The 26,750-nt window shown below is 29.3% G+C and overlaps 1 protein-coding gene across 2 annotated transcripts in view; it reads left to right on the top strand.

Moving 5' to 3' along the window:
* Positions 1-26,750, top strand: part of jim — a 68,663-nt gene that overhangs the window by 7,930 nt on the left and 33,983 nt on the right. For both annotated transcript variants that reach the window (XM_008195282.3, XM_015978398.2), the window contains exon 2: positions 16,481-16,945. In XM_008195282.3, coding sequence (XP_008193504.1) covers positions 16,481-16,945 — 465 coding nt within the window. The remainder of the gene's footprint in view (positions 1-16,480; positions 16,946-26,750) is intronic.

Here is a 26,750-nt window from a genome sequence, read left to right on the forward strand (position 1 = left end):
TACAGTTGACTTTTGAGAAAGCCTTGGCTGTTTTCATGACATCAGATCATGTTTTTTGCCTATATTAAAAAAAATAATAATAAGAATAATAATAATAATTATTATTATTATGGGCAAAGTTTAACCAAAGCTACTCCAACTTAACCGAATACAAGGAAAATAAAATAATTATAATCATGTTTAAATAGGAAAAAAGAATAAATGCGATAAACAAAATGAAAACAAAATAAGAAAAAAAATGATAATGAAAAGAGGAAAGTAAGTAATAGTAAAAAAGAGAAATAATACAAAAAATCTGTTCTTGAATCGGAACCTGATATATCCTTGTTCTAGACTAGAGTCAGTGTCCACTCAATTAAAATATCAAAGTTTTAAATTTTAAATTAAATCGGATTACATAAAGAAATTCTACTTTCTCAGTTTTTCATAATTTGTCAACAAGTGCGTTAAAAAGTTATAGAATCAATTTAGTAAAATAATAAACGACTATTCGAAAAAAGTTACGGAATAAAACACCCTTACAACCGATTAATTACAAAATCCAGGCGATACTCTTGAATATATTAAAATCTTAGAATTCTTAACTTTTTTCAAGCTTTGCAGTAGGTGGAACACGTTCCTATAAATTCTTAAAAAATAATTTAAAAATAGTCTCTCTTCATTATTCTTATAGCAGTATTAAAAAGTTAAGTGGAGAATTTTATATTTAATTTTTTTAGACATTTCTAATCGGTGACAGAACCAAGAAAATGACCAAGTTCCTTTATTACTCCACATCAACAAACCTGAAAATTACCCATCGATTATCGTCAAAATTGAACTTTAAAAGTTGTTATTTTTATATCATGACAAACAAAAATAAAACAAAATAAAATATAAAATACCAGGTGAGACAACCTTATCGCGCACCTAAGAAAATCGCTGTTTCTAATTAAATATTTTTTTTGCATTTTACACGCCTGACTAATTTTTTGGTAATTTTTCATTTACAAATAAAGTTAATAATTAAAAAAAAGTAATCTTCGACCAAAAAGTCAAATTTTGAATTTTATTCTAAACTACGCGTATTCACTTCAGATAATTGTTTACGAAATTAGAGAAAAAAATACCAATCAAATTTTAAATCAAACGCACTTTTACATTTTAACTTTAAAAATTATTTTTATTTATGAGTTGCCACTTGTGGCGTCGTAAATTTAAGTGACAATGTGAATTGTAATTGAGGTAATACTGTATAAGATTTGGTCAAATGCTTGCCATTAATTTTATAAAGCGGCATTTCTGATTTTACATGTGAAATTCAAAAAAAACGATTATTTAACAAACTAAGTAAAAATTTATAATTCTTAAACCAGGGTTCGATGGACTAGCAGGTGAGGATGCACCTAGTCTAAAAACTTTTGAAAAATTTTAAAAATTGTGGCTTACATGTTCATTTGTGTGGGAGGATCGAATCCCAGTCCTGGCCAAAAAAGTTGTTTTTTTTTTCGTAAAATTTTATAACAAAACACAAATTAAATCAGAAGTTTATTGCGGAACAAGATGTTAATTTTCATCTGCTGTTTTGTTAATAATATCAAAATTTATGCAAGTTTTTATAATCCTAGTTCAGCGGTTCTCAAAATTTGAGACTTTAGTTTCAGAACGATTTTTTTGGAAAACGATGCATTTTTGATTCACATAAATTTTGCTTAATCGATTTGTTTTGCCATTCTCAATCTACCTTTAACTTTTTGCTAAAGCATTCCCTAACACGTTGTATACAAGGTGAATCTGCTAAATGTATATTTTTACGATATCTTGAAATTAAGAAGCACATAAAATGTGGCGTTTTATTGAATGTTTAATATGTATTTTTTTACGCACGTGAATTAAAGAAAAATTCCATAATTCCTTATAATTATAATTATTACTTAAGTAATTAATTAATTCATGCTAAGTCGGTGCAAAAAATATTATTATGTTACATATGATGTTGAAATGTAAAAAACGTTATTAGCCCCAAAAAATAATTTATGTAAAAAAAATTGAAAATTGAAATCAACGTAATAAAATTTTGATTAATTAAAAAAGAAAAAATTCACACAGAAAAAATAGGAAGTATTTAACGGTAGACTATTATTTCTGTGTAACTATTAGTTTTTGAGATGTACTTAATAAAAAGTAAAAATAAAAACAAAATTTAGGACTTTAATATTAGAACGATTTTTGGGAAAACTTTTTTGATTTACATAAATTTCACCTAATCGATTTGTCTGCTAAACCATTTGCTAAAACGCTGTATATAAAATAAAATAAAAAATTGATCTGCCTTCATGGTACCAAAAATCATCGTAACTACACGAACAACTTAATTTCACAATTAAAACTGAGGTGCGAAAAAATAGACCATGGTTTATTTATTACATTTTTAGAGGTTTCTTGTAACGTATGTACCAAAAAGATTTTGCGCTACTTGGTCCACTCTGTATACAGACTATAACTTATCGTTTGTTTTCAAGCACCTTCCTTATTCTTACTGCTTTATTTTAACAAACATGATTGGGCACCAAATTCGTATCATACGCTGGAAGGTTTCGTTCATAATTTGATAAATGCAGTAATTACACTCCTTTTAAGGTTTGCAGATACGGCGAATAATTTGGTCTGTGATGATACGTTTTACGTATGAAGTGCTTATATCTGTTTATTGTAGTTACCTTTTTAGTGTTTCTTTAAACTCACATTAATTAAGAAAGTGGTGTCGAGAAATACTTTTCTTCCAGAAAAAAAATGTGTCAATTGAAATGTGTTAGATTAATTTTTCTTCCTTTGGAAAGTAATGATTAATGACGAATTACAATTTTTTAATTAGCTCATGCAGAAAATTCCAGTTTCCTGCAAATTCCATTGGTTGATATGTAAAAAAAAGTCATCACAACTCCAATTATTACATATTTGTGCCACCATGAATTTAGATCTTGAATTCAACAAGTAAAAACCAGTTTGATAATAATACCGTCTAGAGTCTCCTGTCTGCTGTGGTGGTGAATAGTGGGTGACACATAATATAATGAGAATAAATTAATTTCACTGGAAGTTCTCATTGTAACTGTGGTTTCCTAGAATTTAGTCATCCTCAACAACAACACGAAAAACCAAAATAGGCAATTCAGTATCAGAACTAATTCTTGAATTCGAAACTTAAAAATGATTCCTATTTATACCCAGCGTCATTTCAACATTTTTGATAACCTTTTTGAATTAAACCAAGGCTGAATGAATTATTACACCGAATTGTTCGCCAAGTGCTCGCGATTTTTTAAAATTAATTATTAATTTTGGCTGCAACAAGTTTTTAATTAGAGTATTACATTAACACCAATGTGTTCTTCATTGAATTAAGCTGTCAATAATGAAACATGAAGTACAAACAAACGGAAAAAACGGACATAAACAGAATAGTTAAAGCAGTTCGTGCCTCGAGTACTAACAGATTAGTGCTACTGGCAATTAAAAAAGACAAAATAAATTGGTTGCGACTGTCAATATTCGGTAACATCAACCAAATTATGTCAATAAAGTGCATTGATTACCTCGCTCTTGATAAATGTTATTATTATTAAACCCAGCGAAATAAACATAAAGCAAGTTTTATTTTTGGTAAGTTGGAGCAAGAATGCAACGATGATAATTATGCGTTTGTCTGACGAGTGGTATATGGGGAGACATAAGGTCATCAGTTATTAACCATTTGTGCAAGATAGACAGTGATGACTTTTATATGATAATTACCGTTAAAAATAGATTTGCATAATTTTATCTCCTTAATATGTTTTATATCGCGGTATTATCGGGAGATTAGATTGTAACTATGCTGACAACAGTGTTCATAAACGCATATGTTTATTTTTATCTTCATCATCTGCATCCTAATTTAAGCTTCGAAATGCTGCATTTTTCACGACATGACAACTGGCTTTTAGCTTTTAACACCGCAAATTATGCATGGAACCGGTTGGCCTTTGAATTTTTGGAGAATTCGTTTCGAAATTGGCGACAAAGGCGCCAACAATTAGAACCGGAATTGAGCCCAGATTGGTGAAGGTTAGTTATCTGAAGAGTGTCCCCAATTAATTAATATTCAGAACATTATAATAATCAATCGCCCGAAGGTTCGATTTTATAAAATCCGTATAAAATGCTTGCATTAGAAAGGAATCCTTTGCAAAAACAGATCTAGATTTCTTAATTACTTTAATAACTCTTCGGTGCACCTTTCTTTATTTTGAGTAGGTCGCCTTGTATACAGGGTGATTCATTTAGGGCCTACATTAGAAACTTTTTAACTTCTTATATAGCTAGAGTTTTAAAATTTTGCATATGATCCAAATCGACCATTCTGAGATCAACTAAATTATTTTTAAAGTTGGTACTTATCTGTCATAGTTTTTGACATATGTCAGTTTTTTTGTTAAAATTTTCATTTGAAAAAGTTTATCTAAGATATCACAGTCCTTGAACTCTTTGCGATAAGAATATTTTTTTTTTGCATTCGATAACCGAAGGTTTGGAGAGTCTTCTTGAATTTTCAAAATTTTCAATTGTCAAAATTCATCGCTAGTATGATTTTTTTCAAAATGGTTTTCAAAAACTGCTGCAACTCAGTTTTTTCAAATGGAATGACTTTATTTTCTTAACGGCAATCGAAAGAATATCGATATTTATGGTGACTTTTATCAATACGTCCTATACCTATCTCTTACAGTTTTTGAAAAAAATCACAAAAAACGGATTTTACTTCGTACTTTTCTTAGTTAATCAAGTAGACCTTGTAAAATGGTCAACAATGGGCTCGTCCCGCAAATCGTAGATTTTGTTAATTTTATACCTAATGAGACTTCAGAGGAAAACAACACAATTTCTACGAGATCTCTGGCCAAAAATTTGCAAGAATGCCTAAAAAATGAATTTAAGTCATCATGACGTCACAGGCCGAGAACCGCCCACTAGCTTTTTGATTGGTTCACTAACCTGACACGCGTATCCTAGATGCAAGCGCAAATCAAAAGTTGGGTTATGTTCATGTTCATATAACGTTTAGTGTGCTTTTTGTGGTGTGTGTAAGCAATTATGTAATGACAATTAGCAAACACAGCATAAACAACATAAGAAATACAAAAAATAACCTAAATCAGTTGATACAAATCGTGAAAACCAGCACCCAGGCCTTCTTTAATCATTCTATTATTGAGGAAGGTCGAAATAATAGTATGCGTTTACAGTGAATGCGCATGCGCGCTTTGAAATGGGAGTGGCTCGGCCTACTACGTCACGCGATCAAAAGTTGCTTTTTTGGCATTGATACTGAAAATCTATTAAAACAAAAAAATAAGGGTAACCTAAATTTTTGAATTTTCCAAAAATGCAGTTAAAAAATTGCGGGACGGTCCCATTGTCAAACTTCAATATTTTATTTAGTTTTTAGCTGGTTGATTATCGAATAAACAATTAAACAATAATATTTAATTAGGGCTTATTATAAGTTAGTGAATTATGTAAAATAAATCAGTCAGTCTGCCATCGAATTTTGAACTTCTTGAATAGAAATGGTAGACAAATCGAACATTTATTTTAATTAATAACTCAACGTTATCGTATTTTTTGAAAGTTTACTTGATTATAAATGAAAATACTGACCTAAAATTATGTTTTTTGCGATTATTTCAAAAACTGTAAGAGATGGATATAGAAGATGTTAATAAAAGTCTACATAAAAATTGATGTTCTTTTGTTTGCCATTGAAAAAACAGGGTCAATTTATTAAAAAAAAAGATTGTTTTATAATCATTTTTTTATCATTTTCAAAAAATCATAGTAGCCTTGCAATTTGACAGATAACAATCTTGGAGATTTGAAAAATCAACCATTTTGAAAATAATTTAGTTGAACCCAGAATGGTCGATTTGGATTGTTTACAAAATCTTAAAGCTCTAGCTTTATTAGAAGTTAAAAAGTTTCTAAAAGAATCAGCCTGTATTTTTTCGAGTCGTTTCACAACTGTTTTCGTCCGCGTCTAATCGCTGAAGAGGACCTGTTTGTGTCCAAGATGCATACATGTTGACCTATCACAATATCAGGTTTCTTTCCATCGTGAAATCTATTTTGCATAATTTATTTTTAGACGACGAACAGAAAAAAACTTGGGATAGGTAAAGTTAGTTGTTAGGTGTGTCGGTTTGATTTTATTGCCTAGTCAAAAAACGTCATTATTGGCGTTGTTTATGGACCGGTTTTTTGGACGAAGAACGGGATTTGTTATTTAACACAAGTGAAAAATTTTGCATCAAAACTTAAATTGCAGAAAAGTGGAAGTTGATGGAACAAGTTTATTCGCATGGCCGTGAAACTGCGGGAAAGGACCACAAGCCACATTACGGTTTGAGTTGACAGTGGACTTTGTAATTTTATTTGTTGTTTTGCCATTGCTTCGAATTGGTTTGACTTTCATAAATACCGCAAATTACGAGTAGAACAATTGTTTCGGTCGGGGTTCAAAAATTTGAAATTCATGAGCTTACGAATTATTTATATTAGATGGGCTATTAGATGTTATAAAAAGAAAACAATTATAGCTACAGAGCAGACATTTATGGTTTGACATCATGCTGGTCAAATGGCTGGTATTACAACGAAGAGCATCGACCAGTCTTGTCAAACAAAATTTATTTCTGGTTATTTTTTTGTGAAGAAAGCTTTAATAACTTTGTTGCTGGATAGATTTATCAATTTATTAAATGTAATATTTACTAAATTGAATACTTGCTTTATCAGGTAACCACGTTAACATTAAAAAAATCTAATTTGCCCTTGTTTGTAGTGTATTATTATTTTTTGGAAAAATAAAGGAGTTATAACTGCCAGCATTTTTTCAAAACAACTTGAACAACGAAAGACATTTATTAATTATTGTTTTGTAGAACAATTTTTATTAAAATTTAATACTTCAAAGTTTTTGTTCGTTTAATCAGTAATCAAATAAATAAAAAAAAATCAAAAATTAACGGAAACAAATCGATCTTTAAAAAAAAATAAAATTTCTGTGTTTCACTTCTGTAAAATTTATATTTTTAACGAAACGCACTATAAAAAATATTTTTACAAAAATTACGACCAACTAATAACATGTTTGTAAAAAAATTAATATTAGAGCAATATGTAGTAGATATTACCTGTTTCAAAATTATAAAAAAACGCCAACGTCGCATTTTACCCAATTAATTTTTTAAATTAGTTTAATAAAATTGTAAAATAGTTATTAATAATTAGACTTCTCACTGAAAATATAAATTACATTAGCTACTTTATTTTTTTGAAGTGCATAATTAATTTGGAGAGAAATTGTGACGGCGTTTTTCTAGTTTTGAAACAGCTAATACTGTGTTTACACACAGTAAAAAATTGTCTTTATTTACCTATTGGCAACACTGATTAGTTATTGGTCAGCTAATGAAATATTTGACATTTGAATTTGATAATCAAATTAAGATTTGAAATGTGCTACCAACCTCACGACAACAGTCTTAAAAAAGATTTTTCAAAAGCTTCATGTGGAAAACTACCATGTTTTTTCCACACAGTATTTTTTCTGAAATTTAATAATTAACCAAAGAACGCTAGATTATACAGAGTGAACCAAAAATAATGCACAAAATTCATATCTTTTTTATAGGTTATTTTTCAAAAAATCTATAAACCGGTCGATTTTATTTTTTTAAGTGCTACATTTTGACACCATAATAACGTTTCTGACGTCACTCGTTTTTGAGTAATGACGTCATTTTAATTTTTTTTAATGGCTATTTACATTTTTGATTAGTATTTGCTGTTTCAAAACTGTAAAAATTAGTTGTTATAAATTATTTATGCACTTCAAAAAATTAACGGCTAATATAGTTTTTACTTTCGATGAGAGTTCTAATCATTAATAACTATTTTATAATTTTATAAACCTTATTTAAAAAATAATTTGGTAAATGCGTCGCTGGCGTTTTTATAGTTTTGAAAGACCTAATACGCATTTTAGATAATTCACATTTTTATCTTGGCCAATAAGTTTACACAAATTCAAAAAAACAAGTTAGAAAATCTATTAAAAGCTTTATCTTTTCGTTGCTTTATTTTATAAGGGGTGATTGTTTTTTGTAATTTTTTTGTTTTTAGGTGTCATTTTATTGTTTTTATTTTAATTATACAAAAAGATAAAGCCCATAATGTTTAATCGGCAATATTTTCTTTATTTTAATATATTTTTTTAATTAATTAATTTTTATTTTGCTACTACAAAGATAAAGATGTGCAAATATGTAAAACAATGAACAAAAACGTTGGTTGTTATTAAAAAAAATCAATGTCACTACGATGTTAAAATGTAGCATTCAAAAAATTAATTCCACCTGTTCAAGGATTTTTTTTTTTTTGAAAAATGTCTAATGAATTTAGTTTCTAGTTTTTTTGAGATGCAAAACACATAAATTAACCTTGGAAGAAAAGAAGTTACCGTGTGTAGAAATTATGCGGTTATTAATAATTTTCTATTAAATTTTTATGATTCGTTATTCGAAAAACTTTGTTATTAATACTGTTTTCTCGGATTTGTTCTTTCTTTTACACAAACCAACCAACATAGTATTTTAAAGTCACTGTTTATTTTGATTAGAAATTTAATACAACACTCGGTATTATAATTATAGTCCCAAAAAAAGACGCGAAAATATGGGTTTTAGGAGGGAGGTCAACAAAAACATTGACTGAAGTCTAGTTAATAAATAAAACCAGACAAATAATGAATAATTAATTATTTATAATTCTATTTTTTTTCAAAAATAAACTGTTTGCTCTCTTTACATAATGTTTAACACTTTAATTCTTCCGGAATGAAATCTTGGAATAGCCGGTTTCTTTGCATACATTTTCTGCATATTCTCTCTCAAGTAAATGATGCAAACTGTTTTTGACTTGATTATGATCGACTTTAGTACTACATGAAATAATATTTAAACAAGTCTGCGGTTATTTTTTGGAAACAATTTTGGAATCACCATTCATAGGTATGTTAAATGAATTACTTACGTATAAAAATTATTGTTCTCAAGATAGAAACTACCAAACTTTTTCTAATTTTAAGAAACGACATTTTTAGAATAAATAATATCACCAAAATTATTCTTCATAACCTTTTCACTTATATGAAATATTATAGTTTTTGCAAGTAGTTATATATGAAAAGTAAAATCTTTCACAACCTCTGGAAGATTAATTGTTCTTTACCTAGTAGCTGTATACAGGGTGCTCAAAAACTGGCGCACCAACTCAGTGGTACGTTATTGAGAAGCAAGTGCAGATTACGGGAAAAATGTTGAAAAAATTCCTAAAGTCATATTTTAAAAAATCTGGAGCTACAAACTTATTGTGTTAACTTCTTTAGTTTTTATTATTTTTTTATGTTATTATGTTTCATACCCGGTAATCGTTCCGTAACAAAACGATAAATAATTATTTTTAAATTTACTGTCAGATTTTAGGAATTTTTTTAATTTAAAAAAAACTAAATTCATCCAAAAAATCACAATGTGTAGATGTGCCAACACTGGGAATTATTTCCTAGGAAACCGTTTCAAAAATAATTTATTTTTATTGTTGCTCAAATTCTATTGCGATCATGACTGTTAGACAACGTTGCCACATATCAAAATTCGTTATTTATCAATAACTTTAATGAAAAGAATTTTTTTACTATTTTTACCTTTATATGTAACCAGTTCTCTACCACACACTATTGAGTTGGTGCGCCAGTTTTTGAGCACGCTGTACATAAAATTGATTTGTTTCTTTCAAAATTAATTATCCAGACAAACAAAAATTTAGTATCTTCATAATGTTTTCAAGAGTTCTTAAATTTTAAAAATTTTAATTTTTTAGTTTAATTTTTCGTTTTGAAATGTTTACTTTTTTTCCTCCATGCAATTGCTGTCATAAATTTGTGATAAGTATTTTCGAAGATTGTGCAAATATTGGATTAAAAACTTGTGTACCTACTGCAGGAAAATAATCTCAGTTGCATTAGCTGTTGCATTATCATTACCATTTGCACAAAATGAAAACTTCAAAACTCATTTATGATTAATTTCAGTAATTGTTCTCCTAATATCAAATATACCTACCTGCTACCATCTTAAAACGTCTTTTAATAATAAGCTACATAAGTAGCTTACCCACACTTGAAAAGATTGTGTTGCATTAATTATCCCATTTCTTACTGCATTTCACCTAATTACCTTCAATTAAATTTAAGCTGCTAATGAAAGATACTTCAAAAATTCCGTCCAAAATGCGACTTACTAAATACGTAATGTTAAATCGATAATTGGAACCCTAACGAGCGTTTTTGGTAGATGTCTCGTCTTAAATACCACAGTAAAATCAATAATTTATAGCAATTTATTATTATTGAAGCAGTTATAAATTTTACGTTGGTTAAAAATGCTCGATACTTCCATTAAACTGCAATTAATCAGGAAATAGAAGGACATTAAGTAAGCCACTATCCATCCATTTTTAACGCCAACTTAAAAAAAAAATCAAACTACATATTATATTTTTCATCGTTTAGTGCAAAACTGCACAATAGTTTCTTATTATTTATTCATATATTTACGTGGTCAAATGGATCCACAATCACTTTTTGCGCGCATTCTAAACATTAAACTGCAATTAATCAAAAACTAGAAAATCATTAAGAAAGTTAGTAGTCATCTATATTTAACGCCGTACTTATCGGAACTGTTTATAGGTATTATTTTACGGAGATCGGAAAATGTACGTAATTTAAAGATAATGGTGTTTTAATGTACATTTAAATTTTTATAAGCCTAAAGACTTGTGCTTTGCTCCTTCTCAGTTGCCACTTATTACTCAGTTAAAGGATTTTTTTGCAACTAAATAAATCCAACGTTGGTGGTTTGTGGGCATTGATAAAATAACAATCTAAAAGCCAATTGTTTACAATTTAGAACTCACGTAATAATAATTATTATTATCGATATTGTAACTGTTTATTCATTCCATTTTGTAAATAGGTCTCTTTGATTTTGCTGCATTTCATTCAACTAACTTTTGGTTGCAATTAATTGTGTCAGCCAAACGCATCCAAATAACTTTTACCTTTTACATGCAGTTAAATGCATGAAGAATGTTAGGCATTAATTTATTGTTCGCTACCCTTTTTACAGCAATATTTAGTGGAAAAACAATTAGCTAAAAATTTTCAACAAATGTAAAACTTCTTCAAAAGATTCTTGTTTACACTAAATAATGCCAAATAATTAAATTGGGTCGTCTACTTTTTGTTGAAAGTTTTCCAAAATCTAGCATTTTGCAGAGCAGTTTTTGGAATTTTTTCGGTGCTTTTAACAAATAATAAAAGGAATTTTGGTATTTTTTAGGTAATAATTAGGTGTTCGTTATCAGCTAATAAAACTTAAATCATCTTGCGCATTTGAAATTTACTTGACTTTTAATTTGAAAACCAAAAAAATATGAAAATAAATCGATTTTGTTGTTTCTGGCTGCACATTTTGCTGGTGTTGGGATCAAAAACTTTAATCTTTGTAGTTTTTTTTTTGAATTACGAGTAGCAGAATAGCTAAATATGTGGTTACCAAATTATTTCTTTAACGGTTCTAATGTACATCACGACATTTTTGTTGTGCACTCGTAAAATGTACGATCACGGACAAGCCACTAAATACGTTAAGTACTTTAAAAAATTATAGAAATGACGTACCAAAAATTGCTTTTTATCCTATGTTGCCTTAATTGTGCTTTAGTAGTTTATTTTGTAAGTTATCGCTACCGGACATTAAATCTTCAATTAACAGCAAACGTGCTCTGAAAGGATCTCTCTTACGAAATGTAGGCGAATTTAGACATTTTATATTTCTTCGGTATCTAATAATAATAATAATAACTAGTATGATCTCTATGTATATATTTCTGCCAGAATTTTTTTACCATTCCATAGAATGAGAATTAATTAATTAATAATTATATATTTATTATGTCATTCTAAGAAAAACAAGTTTAATTGTTATCTGAAAAATGGGACTAGCCCCTAAAATTATTAAATTAAATTAAATTAAAATAATTAATAATTAATACTATTTTAATACCTATACATATTTTTAATTTTATTAACTTAATAATTTATTCTTCAACAGTGTCAAAAATTTACGGTTTTTCTCCTATGTAGGTATAGAAGTTTTGACAACTGTTTGGCATTTCTGAATACGAAACACCAGATTATTTTTAACAGATTTACCCCTAGTTTCTAGAACGATTTATCCTTAGATAAATTTTATCGATTGTATAATTGCTAAGGCAGTGATGACCTGATTGGTGTTTCTATAGAAATTATGAAACCGATAACAATTATCTAACAATGACTCGTTGTAGAAACCGGGAGTTAAGCAATTTTAAGCCTTGTTGAGTCTAAAACGAAGAATAAAATGTTGTATTCAACTCGTTTTCGTGTAAATCGGATCATTTATTTCACTCGTGGTTTAATATTCCACTCGTGAAATAAAGCGTCCCATTGACACTCAAAGTCGTTAAATAAATTACTAATAATTAAGAAATATTATTATGTTATTATAAAGAATTGTAAAAAAAAAATGAAAAAAATATTATGCTTAGAGGAAAATACAGGGTGTTCCACCAAATTTTACGAGGCTTGCACCTTTCGCAAAAATGTTTTTTTCTCCGTTTTGATACATCGTTGTAATCAGAAACAAAAACACATTTTTAAATACGAAAAGCAAATATGGCTTCCATAAGAAAAGCCACAATTGTAACTGTTGTAACTTTGACATCAAAAACGCTTTGGTAAATACGATGATAGATTAAGATTTCTTGTAAAAAAGTGATTAAAGAAGGTCCAAGTTAAAAACTGACTGGTGTAGCTCGAAAAACGAAGACCTGTTGGTATAACAGTAAAATATGTGGTGAAAATACGATATAATTATGTATTTCTACGATTACGAAAAAAAGCAGCAGTTAACTGTATGGGTACTTCAAAATGAAGAAAACTCGGAAATAGGGTAAATAAGCTATCTACAAAGATCTTAGTTTGAAAAAGTATAACTCGTCAATAGAATAAGATATCTTTCTTCTGTTTTTTGCGATAAACAAAATATGAGGCTAATTAAAAAATTGTTAAAACAGAAAGAGAATAGTCCTCATTTGGAACTATATAATTTTTTAATCACTATATTTTGTGTTCATTTAAAGATACAATATGTGTTATACAAAGTGTGTTTAAAAAAGGTTCCCATCTAGTAGCCTGTGCATTTTTTATGTAAAATTTGAAGTAGTGCTTTGTGGAACCAATGATAACCATTCAAACATCGAATATTGGCATTCTCCATTTATTTAAATCCCAAATTCGGATAAGGCTGCAACAATAAAAGTGCAAGAAAGCACAGTGTAACAGTTTAGTTGCTTTTTTAACAAATCTTTTAAATGTAACTAATTGACATCACATTTTTTTAGATGTAAACCAAATTCAAAGTTAACTAGATGAAAATAATTTTCCACATCTTGTACTTATTTCATAAGAAATGTAATACCTGACACCTTCCTTTCCGCACACATTTTCTGCAAATTTACATGAAACAATTTGGGTCAAAAAAAAAAAATAAAAAAGCGAGTTTTTTGAAAAAAAACTAGTTCAGACACAGACGAATTTGTGTCAAATCTTCTGTTTTCAACTCTTGAATGTGAATGTTTAATATATAACAATTTGGTACTCTTGTTACTAATTTATGTCAACATTATAGGTGAACAATGGACTTTAAAGGAGATTGCGATCATTAAAAGAACAGTGTTAGTGTAAAAATTTTTTAACTTTATGAAGAACTGTTAGACCCAAAATATGTGATGTCAATCACAGTTAAAGGCAAGAATTCCTCCTTCTTTCCGCGTATAAACCGCAAAAAGTCATTTGCTGTCACATATTTTATGTACTCTTATGTACTCAACTGGCCAGGAGATGGCCTATCAGTAGCGCCAGTAGCAGTAAATAATTAATAATTTATTTGTCCATCCGGGTTGGAGGACTTACATTTTTTTGAACTGAACTTTATGCAAAATTTTCTGTTGACTTTGAATCCAAAGTTCGATTTTCTGTTTGGAATTGCCTTCATCATAAAAAAGACGTTTTTGTGGAAATTTTTGAAAAACTTAAAACTGGTCAAACTTTGTGTTTACATCCTCATATCTTCCATCTGGATAAAGCTAGAAACTTCATTTTTTTGCACAAGATTCCTCAATGAATGTGGATTCTAACAAATAGACACAAGTTTTAGTTTTGACAAAATAAAAGTGTGAAAATTGCAGTTTTTTTTGTAACGTGTCTTAGTGTGTAGTGAAATTTTCGAGATGCGAGTAATTTTTTTTATCTTAATACATAGACCTATACATAATTGAGATGAAATGAAGCTAATAGATTATATATGTTTTTGGTGCAAGAATCATTTTGAAATCTTTAATACTCACCAATTTATTGCAATTTAAATTTACTGCGAAATGCGCTTGAAGTGGCATTGCCGCGTATTTTTCTTTGTAGATTTGCCCAATTTTCTCAGTTTTCTTTTCTTAAAACTAAAAGTTGTGTACTTACGTTAAAAACTAAATTCATTGAACAATCTTTTGAAAAAAAAGAAGTTTCTAATTTTATCCAGAAGGAAGATATGACGATGTAAATGAAAAATTTGACCAATTTTAAGTTGTTCAAGAATTTTTACAAAAACGTCTTTTTCATGATGTAGGCAGCTGCAAATCGAAAAACTATATTCGGATTCGAATAGCAGAAAATTTTGCATAAGAATAAGTGTTTTGTTAATGAAAAGTGCTCCTCAGCCATAACCATAAGCGAGCGCACAATAGAAGGATGCTGATATCATAGGCCAGTAACGCAAGTTCGTTTTATGTTTTTTACCAGTTAACGACTGACAATTGGAGCATTTCACGTGAAGCGGACAACTCGGGTTGAAATTCGGGTACAATTGTTCTTTTAAAAGGTGTGTATGTAAATACGTAATGATTTTTTTGTGAGCGACTTTTTTTAAAACTTATTGACTTCTAAATATTGACCAAATATTAAGCATAACGTTTTTGTAAACTGTTATTCTAATTAAACAATATATATCAAAATATTTAAAATGAAGCTTTATACACAAAATTCACTGTTCTTTTTAACTCTAAAATCAAATTTGAAACTTTAATTTTTTTTCGTATTGAAAACCGGAAGTGAAGTTTCAAATCCGAATTTTAGTAACTTGGACCATTTTTTTTTAAATTTTTTTTATTTAAAAAAATTGCTTAAAGTAAATAGAGTTTACACTATAAGTCGCAAAATGGGATCTCTATTCGTTTAGGATATATAGTACTATAGTATACTAAAGTCCTACTATAGTAGGAGATACTACTCAAAAGCTCGTAATTTCTTAATAATAAAATAATAATAAATTTAATTTAATTTATAAATTTAATAATAAAAATAAATTTAAAAAAAGTGGTCCAAGTTAGCAAAAATCGTATTTGAAACTTCACTTCCGGTTTTCTTCACGAAAAAAAAATTCAAATTCCAAATCTGATTTCAGAATCAAAAAGAAAAGAGAATTTTCTATTTAAAGCACTATTTTAAATTTTTTGGTATGCATCAGTTTTTTGAATAAAAACTTCCAAAAACTCTGTGTCCCATATTTCGTTAAATTTTTAGAAGTCAATATCTTCACAAATAAGTGTCATACAAAAAAATCATTATGTATTTACAATCATGCTTTCTAGGAGAACAATTATCCCGAATATAACCAAATTTCAAGATGTCAAATTTTTTTGGTTGTCCGCTTCGCGTGAAACGCCCCAATTTCAAGTTAAACCAAAAACCACTTTAATTCCAAGATTCTAACTACAGGTGCAAAAGTAATTTATTTTATATTTAACACACAATGTTGATAATGTTGAATAATGTTCAATGGGCACCAATTTTTTCAATTTTCGGTATTTTTTTCTGAATTAAATAAAGCACTTACAGCATTTTTAAAGACTTTCGCACCTACAGTAGCTTAGCAGACTGTATCTTGTAAAAAACTTTCAAAAACCTTCCTCAAAACGGCTGTAAGACTACAAGGAAAATGGCTGAAATTTGAGGCTTTTTAGCGTGGGTATTCTCCCCCTTAAGAACTCTCTTAACTCTCTAAAATTTGAATTTGAAAATACAGCTACTTTTGCTTATACCTAAAATCTCATTACACAATTTCAACAAACTTGGAAGATTTGAAGAGATTTTCGCCAGTTACTAAGTGAATGACAGCAAAAAACCCCTAATATGCCTGACTAGTCACAGTGTTTACTGACTTATAAAACCAATTAATTTTTGCAGATACGGCCGCTCCTTACGTACTGTACAAAGATGGAATGGACCAAACCAGAAGTCAATGGGGTGCCCAAGACGCATATCCGCCCCCACAGCAAGGCACCTCGGGGGCAGGCAGCCCCCAACAAGCGTGTGGTCCCACCGTACCCCTTGGAGTCGAAGCCGACGCCGTTCCTCCCCGAGACCAAAGTTTACCCTCTCCCGCCCCCTCCCCCTATCCCGCAACCCAAGCCGAGCCCCGTGACGACGACATCCCTCCCGAACAGCCGACGATGGACATAGAGCCCAGACCGGCGTCGCAGTGCTTTCCCACCGATCTCCAGCAACAGCAGGCGTACCAGCAGTACGCCAGAGCGCCACCTCCAGCGGCACCGCCTCCCGTTCCACCACATATGCTGGGAGCCGGGAGTTTCTCAGCGCTTCATTATTTAAAACAGCCCGGTGTCATGCTAACCAGTCTTGGAGCGGAAGGTAATTTCGTAATAATAGACCATTCAGCAATTGAAGTGGAACGTTATTTCGAATGATTTAGAACTGATTCGGGGAATAGAAAGAACGAACGTAATTCACCTTTACGGTTATCTTGTAGAACAAATACAGCGTGTTAGGGAATAGTTTAGCAAAAATTTAAGGGTAGATAGAAAATGGCAAAACGAATCGGTTAAGTAAATTTATGTAAATCGAAAAATAGATCTGAAATTAAATTCCCAAATTTTGAGAACCGTTCTACTAGAATGATAAAAATTAACGTCAATTTTAATATTATTGACAAAATTGCAGAGGTAAATTAACTTCTTGGTCCATGCCGTAATTCTTCTCTTTAATTTGTGTTTTGTTATCAAATTTTCCAAAAAAAAAAACAAAAAGAAATTTACGCCAGGACTCGAGTTCGAAAGTCCCACACAAATAAGCGTGCTAGATGCAGTTTTGGAAAATTTTCAAAACGTCCATGCGCCACTAGTAAAATTATGTAAATCGACAAATAGATGGGAAATTAAATTCCCAAATTTTGAGAACCGCTGTACTAGAATAATAAAAATTAACGTAAATTTTAATATTATTGACAAAATTGCAGAGGTAAATTAACTTCTTGGTCCATGCCGTAATTCTTCTATTTTAATTTGTGTTTTGTTATCAAATTTTCCAAAAAAAAAACAAAAAGAAATTTACGCCAGGACTCGAGTTCGAACCTCCCACACAAATGAGCATGCTAGATGCAATTTTTGAAAATTTTCAAAACGTCCATGCGCCACTAGTAAAATTATGTATATCGAAAAATAGATCTGAAATTAAATTCCCAAATTTTGAGAACCGCTGTACTAGAATGATAAAAATTAACGTAAATTTTAATATTATTGACAAAATTGCAGAGGTAAATTAACTCCTTGGCCCATGCCGTAATTCTTCTATTTTAATTTGTGTTTTGTTATCAAATTTTCCAAAAAAAAAACAAAAAGAAATTTACGCCAGGACTCGAGTTCGAACCTCCCACACAAATGAGCATGCTAGATGCAATTTTTGAAAATTTTCAAAACGTCCATGCGCCACTAGTAAAATTATGTATATCGAAAAATAGATCTGAAATTAAATTCCCAAATTTTGAGAACCGCTGTACTAGAATGATAAAAATTAACGTAAATTTTAATATTATTGACAAAATTGCAGAGGTAAATTAACTTCTTGGTCCATGTCGTAATTCTTCTATTTTGGAAAATTTTCAATACGTCCATGCGCCACTAGTAAAATTATGTATATCGAAAAATAGATCTGAAATTAAATTCCCAAATTTTGAGAACCGCTGTACTAGAATGATAATAATTAACGTCAATTTTAATATTATTGACAAAATAGCAGAGGTAAATTAACTCCTTGGTCCATGCCGTAATTCTTCTATTTTAATTTGTGTTTTGTTATCAAATTTTCGAAAAAAAAAAACAAAAAGAAATTTATGCCAGGACTCGAGTTCGAAAGTCCCACACAAATGAGCGTGCTAGATGCAGTTTTGGAAAATTTTCAAAACGTCCATGCGCCACTAGTAAAATTATGTAAATCGAAAAATAGATCTGAAATTAAATTCCCAAATTTTGAGAACCGCTGTACTAGAATGATAAAAATTAACGTAAATTTTAATATTATTGACAAAATTGCAGAGGTAAATTAACTTCTTGGTCCATGCCGTAATTCTTCTATTTTAATTTGTGTTTTGTTATCAAATTTTCCAAAAAAAAAAAAAAAACATAAAGAAATTTATGCCAGGACTCAAGTTTGAAACTCCCACACAAAGTGCGCACTTTCTCGATCATTTCATTTTTACAAAAAGTGTGCACTTTCTTTAGAAATTTTTATTAAGTCACCTGTTGAGAGCCACTGTGGCTTATGTTAATTTATTAGCAGTTAATTTGTTCATTAAACAAAATGAAAGTGGTGGCGCATGGGCGTTTTGAGAATTTTTCAAAATTGTGGCTAACATGTTCGAATCTCGTTCATGGCAAAAAAATTTTTTTTTCGTAAAATTTAACAACAAAACACAAATTGAAATAGACGATTAACGTGTTTTGCAATTATATTAAAATTTACGTTAATTTTTATAATTCAATTTCAGCGGTACTCAAAATTTGTGACTTAAATTTCAGAACGATATTTTTTGGAAAACTATGCATTTTTGATTTACATAAATTTTGTTTAATCAATTTGGCTTGTCATTCTATATCTATCTAAAACGTGTATTTCGGGAATGGACGTTCTTGTTGCTTACATCTGAAAATATAAGCGTATCTTTTTTTAGGATAAACTTGTTCAGGTGTTTTGGCCTTAAGATGCTATTTATGTGATTTACAGTTCAAAAATTCAAGTCCGTCAAAAATTGAAATAACTCGTGAAAATTTTTGAGCGAAATTTTTGTTTCAATTTTCTATGTGGATTATCTTAACAATAGTGCATCAATGAACTTGATGCGACTTTCACTCATGAAATACCATCAAAAACGCCTCTATATCGGTGGTGAGGGTTTTCCAAAATCGACTGTTGTTCCCGAAAACTTTGATCCTGTGCGTGAAATCATACTGCAAGATTGTAATGTGACTTTATCGTCTGATTAATGCATCTTTGGGCATTCCAGGGACCAGCATACTTCAACATTACATGAACATTTAACTAGCAAAAAAAATTGTTTGCGTTGGATCCCGCATTGTTTCAAAAATTGCTAAAAAAAAGATATTTCTCAGCCAGAAATGGGGCTCGAAAATTGATTAAAGAGAAGTCATGGAGAATATTTTGAAAATTTTTAAAGCTATATACCATAAAGAATTGCTGTTACCTTACTTTGTTCCCGAAATATAAAAGGCACCCTCGTATACAGCGTGTTCGGGAATGACTTAGCAATATTTCGTATGTGACTTTGTCATGATTAGACGAGTTAAAAACCCTTATATCATTTTTCCAAAAAATCTGTACTTTCTTCGGGAATGTTTATTAACCCACCTGTTGAGAGCCACTGTGTGTCTTATGGTAGTTTATCAGCAGTTAATTTTTTCTTTAAACAAAATAGCTTAGGCGTTTTGGGAATTTTTCAAAATCGTGGCTAACATGTCATTTGTCTTGGAGGTTCGAATCCCGGTAGTGGCAATTTTTTTTTCGTAAAAATTTAATAAGAAAACACAATTTGCAGTAGAAGAATAACGTAGTGGACCAAGAAGTTATTTTAATTTTGCTGTTTTGTGAACAATATTAAAATACATGCTAATTTTTATAATTCTAATTCAGCGGTTCTCAAAATTTGGGACTTTAATTTCAGAACGATTTTTGGGAAAACTATTGCATTTTTGATTTACATAAATTTTGCTTAATTTATTTGTTTTGCCATTCTCTATCTACCTTTAAATTTTTGCTAAACCATTCCCTAACATGCTGTATATTAAAAACTAAGCAGAATCAACCAATAAAGAACTAGCTCAAAAGCAATGCGGAAAAAGAAAAAAAGTGATTTTTGACAAAATTTTCGGCAGGGTTAGTTATTTATGACGAGATTTCGCAAAATAATTGCGTTTCTGTGCTTAGCTTAAATACTCAAAATATCCAAAAGTAGGAAATAACTTATTGTTTTTAAGCTTATTTTTTCAGTTTATTGATTCTTTGTTTTAGCGAACTTTTACAAAAAATTAAGTTTTAAGGTCAAGCATATGCTTAAAAAGTGCTTGAGAAAGGCGCAAAGTATTCAATTTTCGACATAATTTAGTAATTTTTCGGCTTAGATATGACGAAATTTTGCAATAACTGTATGCCCCTGCTTCTAATATATTTCTTTTAAAGAAAGGACTAGTGGTAAACTCAATAGGTATGGTCTCCAACTTTCTTAAAACATTTAAACATTTTTAAATTATACTTTGATACAGAGTGTTCTAAAAAAATGTCATTTGGCGGAGTTATTGGGAGCATTACGACAGAAAATTCTTGCATAAATATTTAGTCCCTAGATCATCTTTGTCTAAGAATGTTTTTGGCTCACACCAACTTCCTAATTTGGTTAATTTGTTGTAAATTTAACACAAAGAATGTTTTAAAATATAACTTATAAGTGATACGTTTTTTCCAAATGCACTTCTTACACACGATGATGGCAAAAATTAAGTTTAGTCTTTAACGCATCTAATTTTCTGTTTCATATAAACTTTGCTACCAAACTTCCGGAATGGTCACATTTACGTGTGAAGAGTTGCAGAGATGTATCTTAAAAAATGACTTTAGTGATAAGACATTTTTGACTAGGGATTTATATTCAAAAAATTTTTACCATTATAACCCTTTTTAAAACCTTTTTTAAGGCGTTTTTGAATCATTGGATAAAATCTTTTAAACCCAAAAGCATAACAAAACAGCTCTAACATCTGAAAAAAGTTAAAAAAAGAAACAGAAGGAATAAGCAGTAGGTTTTTAGGTATCATAACGTCAAGTAGGTATTCTGGATTATACTCGTAAAAAATTGGTATCAAAAGTAAATCTTTTTTAAATGAATTCGTGTTGAAACTAAAAAAATCGGATCCTAACACGTCGTATTAATTAAATGCACACTGTTATTCTTTTGTAGTACTATTTTTAAATAATCAATTGTCGCAGACGGTAATTATAAGCGTGATAGACACAAAGGGTACTTAAGTTAATTCCATGGTACTTCTTTGGTTTAAGTACTGCAGAATTACGCCCGATTAAAAAATAATGATAATGATAGTAATAATAAATTGCTTGTCTCAGATCTTATCAGACTTTTTGCTTCCAACCTATGCATTATGTTTTGTACAAAGTAGCAGGAATGCAAACATGGCGTAACGTTACAATTACTATTGGCACTTGAGAAAATTTTTGTAGGTAGGTTGCAGAAAAAAGTGTAAGATCAATATCTTAATGAGAAATGTTTTATTTTAAAAAAGTCTTCTATAAAAGCGTGAAATTGTCATCGTAAAACCACAAACTTATTCTAATTATTGTCACAGGAAAGAGCACTAATAAGGCATAACATGAAGAAAATAAAAATAAAGTCTTTAACGGATTCACTAACGAGACATTTGAAAAAAAAACAGAAGAGTCTCAAGCTTGGTTTCGAGTTACAACATATCAAAATGTTAAGTTTTTATTATACACAGGGTGATTTTAATACTTCTCCAAAGAAATATAAGTTCCCACAATTTTACCACTTTGCTGGCAGTAACTTCCACTGTTTTAAATAAGTGAAATGAAATAAGTGAAATGTGTAAATACCGCATAACACAACTAAGCAAATTTTTGTGCATTAGTTGACCGAAAAGAAAATTCAATTTTAATCGTTCATGTATAGGTGTCTGGCTAAATTAATGGATGTAACACTTATTTCCATTTCTTTGCATACTTTTGGCATTGTTAATTATTGCAACTAACGCAACACATAATTGGTTCAATTGCAGTTGGACATACCTTCATTCGTCTCGAGCGAAATTTCCACAAATTTCAACTACACAATCGATGTATGAATGAATTTATTGTTCACTGTGAAACTCATTGATGTTGCCACATTTTTTAACATACTCACATAACTACAACTGACACATCAAGTTGGATAAACTCTATAATAATTGAATAAACTCTGAATAAAACTGGTTCAGATAAATAGAAAAGAAAAAATGTTGAATGAACACGTAATTTTTAGATGTTTATGGATGTTAAATGATTTAATTTGATCCCAGAATAGTAGATCTGTCACCAACTCTTAATACCAAACTATTTTATGTACACATTCCGAATCTCCAAAAGTAAGATGTTTAAAGAAAAATGAGTAACACATTCATGGGTTCGTTTTTTGAGAAAATAATTTTGGACAAAACCGCATCCCGCTATCGTCTTTTGTTTTTGACTTATAAACACTAAAGTTACCATTTTTGTGAAATCTTAAAAAAATCTTATCTTCGTTATTATAAAAAATACACATTTAAAACAAGGAAATTTTTTTACTGAGAATTTAATAATGTTATCAGCGATTTTTTTTAACCTTTCGTTTAGCTGTAATAACATAAAGTTGTATTTTTTAAATAGGAATCATAGTTGGCTATGATATTTTCGAAAAGCTTATTTTTTTCTGAACTGAAAACAATATAAATACAGTTTGATATTTTTATATACTTTTGATAAAAAATATGTTTCAAATATTTGAAAGTAGTTGGCCATGGAAAAATTATTTCACATAAAAAATGTGAATAATCTAGAAATTTGGTGAACGGTTATTAAAGTAAAAAATGTAAAATTATAAAAATAAGCTATGTTAAAGTTATTTTCAGTTGAACAAATATACGATCGTCGCAGATTTTAATTACATAAAAATGTGTAGAAAATTAAAGATGATGTGTCACTACCATTTGATGACACTTTTTTATGTTTTAGTGAAGTGCAATGGAGGTGACGTTGATAGTGATGTATTTTTTTACCGCAGATGGGATTTGATTTTTGTGTTTGGATTGACATTTTTTTGTAAAATAAAATTTTATTGACAAGCAATCATACAATGAATAAGATTTTTCTTTTTCCGACATTTCATGTTTAAAATTAGAAAATAGAATGCCAATGTAAGCTTGCCATTTTAATCTAAAAATAATTTTTATTAATTACAAAAATTTTATTAAATAATACTTTATTATGCTGTTTTTGAATTAATTAGTTTTTAAAAAAATCTTTAAATCATAAATACTTGTTGTTTAATACAATTTTCATAGTTTTAATTAAAAATCCAAAAAATTTTCATGGCCTACTATAAAGAAAAAGCGAAATGTTACGTTTTTTCTTAAATATTTAAAAATAATGTATTACACAAATAGACATATGAAATCAGAAAAAAATAAACTTTTAAAAAATACTACAGTCGCCTATGATTCTCATTTAAAAAATTTAAAAAAATGTTATTCCAGCTAAACGAATGGTTAAAAAAATCGCTGATAGCATTATTAAATTCTCTGTAAAAAAGTAATGTCTTGGTTTTAAATGTGTATCTTTTATAATAAAGAAGATGTGAATTTCTTAAGATTTTGCTAGAATGTCAACTTTTGTTGATAGGTCGAAAACAAAAGACGATAGCGGGATACGATTTCGACCAAAATTATTTTCTCAAAAAACCGACCAGAGAGTGTGTCACTTGTTTTTTTCTAAACCTTTTCGTTTCGGACATCTAAAATACAGCACCCTGTATACAATCGCTTGAAAATATAAATTGACATAAAAATATTTTTTGGATTATTATTTCAGTAATCAGATAATTTTACTAATAAAATGACAAAATTTCCCCTTAACAACTACTACATTCTGTGTCTTAATTTTGTATTAACATTCTGGTGTACTAATAATGTAATAAAATGAAAAATGGAATAGCTCTATTGTGACTTATACTATTGTGGGTTTTTTAATCACAAAAACTTGTTCTTTAGTGTTATAAAAATTCTACAACTACTTAGACGAGGCACGCGCTTGAAATATTGAATAGAGCAGTGTAGATACTGAACTAATAATTTTGGTATTTATCGTCTCACTATCAGGCACTGATAAATTATTTAATAATGCGGTTGGTACTGCAGTAAAACCGACATTTTGGAATATTGAATTTATGAACAGGTTAGAATATCTAGGAGAACTATTAAAGGCTTTTATTATAACATTTCTTGTTGTGCCAAAAACTGACTTCAAAAACAGCGTTAATAATTCAGTTACGTGTAATGAATTGTTTGTCATTGTGAAAAGACAAATGACACAAAAAGAAACTTGCACCTCGCTACGTGACATTTGCATTAGCATTTTTATAGGTGCATTATAAGGAATTTTATAGATAAATCATTAAAATGGGCGAGTTAGGTGATGTTTCGTGTTTCCAAATTAATAAAACAACTTAAAAAATAGCAATTCTTGGTTTCAGATTAAAGGAAATTTGTCATAAATATGAAATTAAAGTGCATAGAGCTCGCATTTTTCAATGTAATCTTTCTTATTATAAAAGGTACACATTTGAAACAAAGAAATTTGTTTACAGAGAATGTAATAATGTTATCAGGGATTTTTTTAACCTTTCGTTTGGCTGTAGTAACATAAAGTTGTATTTTTTAAATAGGAATCATAGTTATAGTTATTTTTTTTCTGAACTGAAAACAATATATTTGTTTTCAAATTAATAAAACAACTCAAATAATAGCAAGTTTTGGTTTCAGATTAAAAGAAATTTGTCATAAAAATGATATTAAAGTGCATAGAGCTTGCACTTTTTTAATGTTTAATTTTAAAACGCACTAAATCTAATTTTGTATTTTGTTTTAATAAAATATCGTATTAACAAAACTAAACGTGTTTTTGATGGCAAAGAAAACGTGCAACATGCAAGTATTAAGTTAAAGGAAACTTATTTTGTAACCTTAGATGAACATTTCATTTATTTTTCTTATTTGCTGTATTTGTAGAGCAAGGTGCTTTTTATTGATTAGGAATTTAACCCAGAAAATTATGCATCCTCTAATTAGGTACACTACCAATCAAACATTTAAAATAAATCTACTAAAATAATCATCAAATAATAGCGGATCGTCAAAATCAATTGGAATCGTTGTGTTAGGAGGTAATTTGTAATATCACCCATTACTCGCTCCATTATCAGGTTGGCCTCATAAATCGCTGTTGTATGCGTACTCACTACTACTAGTCTCGCATTATGTTATTTATCAGCATCAACTTAAAACTAACTACAAAACTATTTTAATTGGAACCAAATAATGAATGGCTATGATAGCAAGCTATGGTTGTGGAGTGTGGCATGCTTTAGACACAAAGAATTAACAAAAACTCACACAATACATGATCTTTATTTAAGAAAGAAAGTAGGAACACGATACTTTGCTGGGTTTTGTTTATAATATCTTCTTATTCTACAGTGAAGTTCCTCTGACATTAAAAAATTCTAAAATCAGCAATTTTAAACATAAATGGAAAATGTTTCTAACAAAATGATTTTTCTTATGTGTTTTTTTCCTCTCTATAATTTTGTTAAATAGAATTAGATATTTTCTTTATTATTATATTTTTTATGTTTCGTCAATCACATTGTTTATTTTTATTTTCTGTTATTTATCATTTATTGTCGGGGCCAAAATCTTGATCAGCTTTGCTGCCTTTTGGTCTAATTTGTGGTAGGAACAACTTGTAAAAAATTTTAATTTTCTTATCGTATTTTTTTCTTGTTGTAAGTAATTATATTGTAACTGTTTTATTGCCACAAATAAATTATTATTACTATTATTGTTATACTCTTAAATTAGATACAAGAAATATTGATGCTTTGTACGAAAAGAACATCTCGGCATTAGAGGTCCCTCAAGAAATTAACGCTGTGTTTCAAATTTGCTTTAATGAGTTTTTTATATCCAGACCACACAGTTTTTTCAAGAATGGAATTGAAACAATTTTCAAACACTTTTTGACTTCTGAAGATAAAACGTGTGACACTAAATCCGGATAAAAGGCGGATGACCAACCAAATCATTATCATTTTTTAATGATTTAAATTTAATACAGGGTATAGTAAACGTTGTTTTTTTGCACGTTTTCTGAAGAATTCTGTAATTTTTTCACTTAATTTAGTTACAAACGCAATACGTGTCTAATAATAATCTATCCCGTCTTTGTCCCAAAAATTTGGAAGTTATAGTAAATTTTCGAACACGACATTTTTTGGTCCTGAGGAAGCAGAATACTTTCGCTCTTTTCATTGCTTTTAGTTTCAGGGTCA

The sequence above is a fragment of the Tribolium castaneum genome, chromosome 1, assembly GCF_031307605.1.
Source record: "Tribolium castaneum strain GA2 chromosome 1, icTriCast1.1, whole genome shotgun sequence".
Lineage (NCBI taxonomy): Eukaryota > Metazoa > Arthropoda > Insecta > Coleoptera > Tenebrionidae > Tribolium > Tribolium castaneum.